Consider the following 4,181-nt stretch of genomic DNA (forward strand, 5'->3'; position numbering starts at 1 on the left):
CGGGATCGAACTCGCGACCTCGCGCTTGCCAGGCAGGCGGCGGAACCACTGAGCTAAACCCCGCCCTGGATGTCCGCTCCTGCTGGCCGAGCACGAAGCCGGTGTCCCTCCCTGCACGCACGGCCCGGCCTGGGATCTGCATCCGGACCCCCAGACCAGACCGGAAGTGCCCAGCACACAGCCGTAGCCGTAGAATGGGGGGCTCCGGGCCGGACCGGAAGGGGCATCCCGACAGTGAGGACGTTGGGGCACCAAGAACTGGGACTCCTGGGAAGTGACGGGGTGACAGTGGCTCAGGCTTCACTAGGAATGGACATCAGGGTTTGGGGGTCCCTCATCCTTCTCACCTTTGGGGCCCAAGCAGGGACGGAGAAGTGGGCTCTGGTGGGCTGCGCTTGGGCACCTTGTCCAGATGAAATATTAAACTATCATTTTTGCTGAGCAGTTACTCCTCTGAGTGTGTGGGGTTGGGACTGCCCCCCAGGACCTTTGACACACCTGTCAAGCGGGGCATTTGGAGCCACAGTGGGCCCTTGGGTTCTTCCCAGATAGCTCCCTTCAGAAGACTCTGAGGAAGCAGCCCTCCAGCCCAGGTCTCTCTAGACCCTCATTGTCTCCGAGATCCTCTTTGGGGCACAGAGGAAAGGGTTTTGTGGTATGACCAGGAGTCTGGGCTGTGGCTTGTCATCAGAGATCGCTTATCTTTCGGTTCCTGTAGTTCCTCCTTGCACAGCAGGGGGCGGCCCATTCACACCTGCCAGGCATCCTACAAGGCCCAGTTACCTAATGTAGAATGAGCTGGCCCAGAAGTTGACAACCTTCCTGGGAGAGATTGTGTGTGGTCCCAGACCCTGAGGAGGGTTGCTGGGTTATAATTCCACCTGCCCTGCGAGCACCTGAGGCTGTGCCTATCAGATAAACTGCGCAGGAGGCCAGCTGCTCTGAGCCTCCGCCATGGGCCCTGGTGCGGTCCGTGTGACCCCTGTTGGCCAATGAGCGGGGTGGGCGTGGTCGGCATCACCAGCGGGTGGGGCTCGGGAGCCAGCACCTTGGAAGCGGCCGGCTCCCCCAGGTGGGTCCTGGACCACCGTGCGGAAGTCACTGGCCTGCCCACGATGGCTACAACTGCGTGTTTCCCGTTGAACGTGACGCTTGTGGTCCCAGCCCCCGCCCAGCTGATCCTCTGTCTCCATTTAGGAACGGGGGCGGCTCGGCTCAGTTCCAGCTCGCAGGGTGCTAAGCATGGTCACGTCTCAGGTTGTGCCTCCCGGCCTGCAGTCACCTGCCTGGTCCCCTGCTCCACCCTCACACCACAGCCTGGCCTCCCTGCTGCCCACAGGGCCCTGCCTCCCCGCCCCTGGGCTCCAGCCAATGGGTTCCCCGCTGCTCCTGCACCGTGCCAGGGCCTTGGCACGGCCTCGCCTTCCCCCTGGGCTGCCCCGCCTGGTCTTCCCTGGCTAGTTTACCTCTAGGAGGCCTTGGCTTCCCTATTTGGAACTCCAGCTCCCCCCACTGCCCATTCATCACGACATCATTTACCCCAAGAGTTCACTTTTTCCTTATCCATTTCCCTGCCACAGTGCAGCTCTCCAGTCAGGTTTGCTGTGTTCACAGCTAAAAGGGGTGCCCAGCAGTAGTAAGTGTTTAGTGCATACTAAGTGCAGGAATGAATGGAAGGAGCCAGTTATGGGGAAATCTGGGTGGTTTCAGGAGCAGGCACAGCAAGTGCAAAGGCCCTGAGGTCAGATGTACTCAGAGCTGTGGCTGGAGCCAAGCAAGAGCAGAGGCAGTGGGCAGAAGTGATTTGTACCATGATTAATCCAGGCAGATGGTGTGGGGGGGAGCGCCCCAATCCTCTTAGCTCAAAGCCCCTAATACTTCCTCTACGTGGGTCACCTCTGGGCCTTTGCTTCAGGTGGCTGCCATGTCGGGGCTGACAGTACTGACTGGCAAAGAGGAGGCCAAGGGCTGGAGCCCAGGCCTGCCCCTGTATAAGGAGTACTGGCCACCCCCGCTGGACACCGTCCGCCTGCCCCGGAATGTGCTCTACCTGCTGATGGCTGCGCTCCTGGTGGTGGCCGTGGCCTATGCCATCGTGGGGCACCTCATCAAAGACCTGGCCCACGACCTGGCCGGTGAGCACTGCCCTCCCCGTGTGGCCAGGGCCAGGGATCCCCAGGTCCTTTCTGGGCAGGGAGGGGTGGGGACCAGGGACAGGAAAGGGTGAGGGGAACCTCACAGGTGTCCCTGCTGCAGACTGGGCTTTCGGCCCGAAGCCGGACCAGGAGGATGCGCCCCGGGAGCTGTGCGCCAGCCTGGCTGCTGAGGACCTGGAGGACCTGGACCTGCAGCTGGCCCTGGCATGGCGGGGTGATGACTCCGGCAGAGGCAGCAAAGGCGGCCCCGTGGAAGCATCTCCCCAGGATCCCTGGCGCCCCTCCATCACCTGTAGGGACCTCCTTGTCCAGAGCTGAGCCAGGCCGTGGCCACGTAGACAGCTCTTGTGCCCTGGGCCTTTTTTGCAGACGAATATGGCGCTGTACCTCACAACCCGCAGGCAGTCTGTAAGTGAACACCAAGACATTTTTAAAAATTAGAGTCATCAACCTTTTCTTTTCTTTGTGGTACTGAGGATTGCCCTGAGCTCCATTCCCAGCCCTTATTTTGAGACATGGTTTCACCAAGTCACTAAGTGGCCCAGGCTGGGCTCCAACTTGCAATCCTCCTGCCTCAGCCTCCCAGAGTGCTGGGCTGACAGGCGTGCACCACCGTGGCGGGCTTCAAGCCTCTCCTACTCTCTGCTCCTGTGCTAAGTAAGCCCACGTGTCATGTGATCTCGCTGCATCCTTCTGTGTAGGATTTACAGCCCCAGCTGACAGCAGGGGACACTGAGGCATATGCCATGGTGAAGTGGACCCCCTCTGAGTGGAAGGGACTGTCACAGAGCCACGCTGGGTGACTCACCTAGAAGGCAGAAGCTCCAAGGCAGGGTCCACCTCCCCACCCCCGTGCATCTCCTCCACCCCGCCCCAGGCTACCAGGTTTCCCTGGGGTGCTCCCAAGGGGACAGTGCCCTTCCTTCTGGAGCTTTGCACAAGGTGAGGTATACAGTTGGAGCTTAATAGCATCTGCCTGGCTAAAGTTGGCACGTGGTTAGTCCCAGTTCCTCATCCTCCGCCTGCACCGTGGACCCTTGGGCCTCTGGAAGGGAGGAGCCCTGGGCGTGCAGCAGGCAATCCACCAAGACCTTCCTTTCACGTGCCGGGGCAGTGGCAGCCAGGGTGGGGTTCCCCTTTGCCTGGGAAGGGTTCACTATCTAATCAAGCCAGGGACCAAGGTTGAGGACAGAAGAGCCAGAGCCTGAGTCGTCTCTTCCCAAGAGTGTCCCTAGTTCTGCAGCCACACGTGTCCAGGGTTGGGCGTGGTTGCTGGCCCGTGGCCTTGTGCTTTTGGGTTCCCAAGACCCAGGAGCCTGATGCCCTTGTTTAAGCTGGTAGTCGGCAAGAGCCAGCTTCATCTCCCTGCCACGATGGGGGCTGGCTGCTCTGGGTTCCTGTGGGCTCTGTAAAGTAAGGTTAGCAAAGTGTTGGGGGAAGAGTAGCCGGGCTCTGTGGCTCATGCCTGTGATGCTGGCACCTCAGGAGGCTGAGGCAGGAGGATCTCAAGTTCCTGCCCAGCCTAGGCAACTAAGCAAGAGTTTGTCTCAAGGTAAAGAAAAAGGCCCAAAGGTGCAGCTCTGTGTGGACTACTTGCCCAGCTTGTGCAAGGCCCTGGGTTCCATCCCCAGCACCTCTCCAAAATTTGGGTCGCCAAGAAAAGGGGATAGGATGTCCAAAGTCACAGAGCACGGAGCCCTTTGCACCCTGCAAGCCACCAAGGATGACTGAAATTCCGGTTGGATTTGCGAGCTCACACAGTAGGGGCCCGAGCCCGGAGGGCTTGCAAGGTCGAGGCCAGGGTCCTCTAGCCAGGCCCGGGCTTCAGAGACGCTGGGACTCCCGAGCCCCCGCAGGCCCTCAGTTCCGGGTGTGGTGCGGGGCTGGGCGGAGTCCGGAGGAGTTAATGTTACACCGGGTTCAGAGTCTGCTGGGGGAGCGAGGCGGGACGGGAGGAGGGCGGCCCCCCTCCTCTGCCCCTTAACTCCGCGGGCAACCGGGGCTCGCTCACACCCGGGCCTCCGC

At 60.8% G+C, this 4,181-nt stretch overlaps 1 protein-coding gene across 1 annotated transcript in view; it reads left to right on the top strand.

The window, feature by feature from the left end:
- Window positions 1-2,531: 2,531 nt before the first annotated feature.
- Smim24 (small integral membrane protein 24) overlaps window positions 2,532-4,181 on the top strand; it is a 4,029-nt gene continuing 2,379 nt past the window's right edge. Inside the window, exon 1 of the mRNA XM_010635100.1 lies at window positions 2,532-2,568. Within this exon, the coding sequence (XP_010633402.1) occupies window positions 2,532-2,568 (37 nt within the window). The remainder of the gene's footprint in view (window positions 2,569-4,181) is intronic.

Source organism: Fukomys damarensis, unplaced genomic scaffold (assembly GCF_012274545.1).
Source record: "Fukomys damarensis isolate Sample0158 unplaced genomic scaffold, DMR_v1.0_HiC HiC_scaffold_37, whole genome shotgun sequence".
NCBI classification, from domain to species: Eukaryota; Metazoa; Chordata; class Mammalia; order Rodentia; family Bathyergidae; genus Fukomys; species Fukomys damarensis.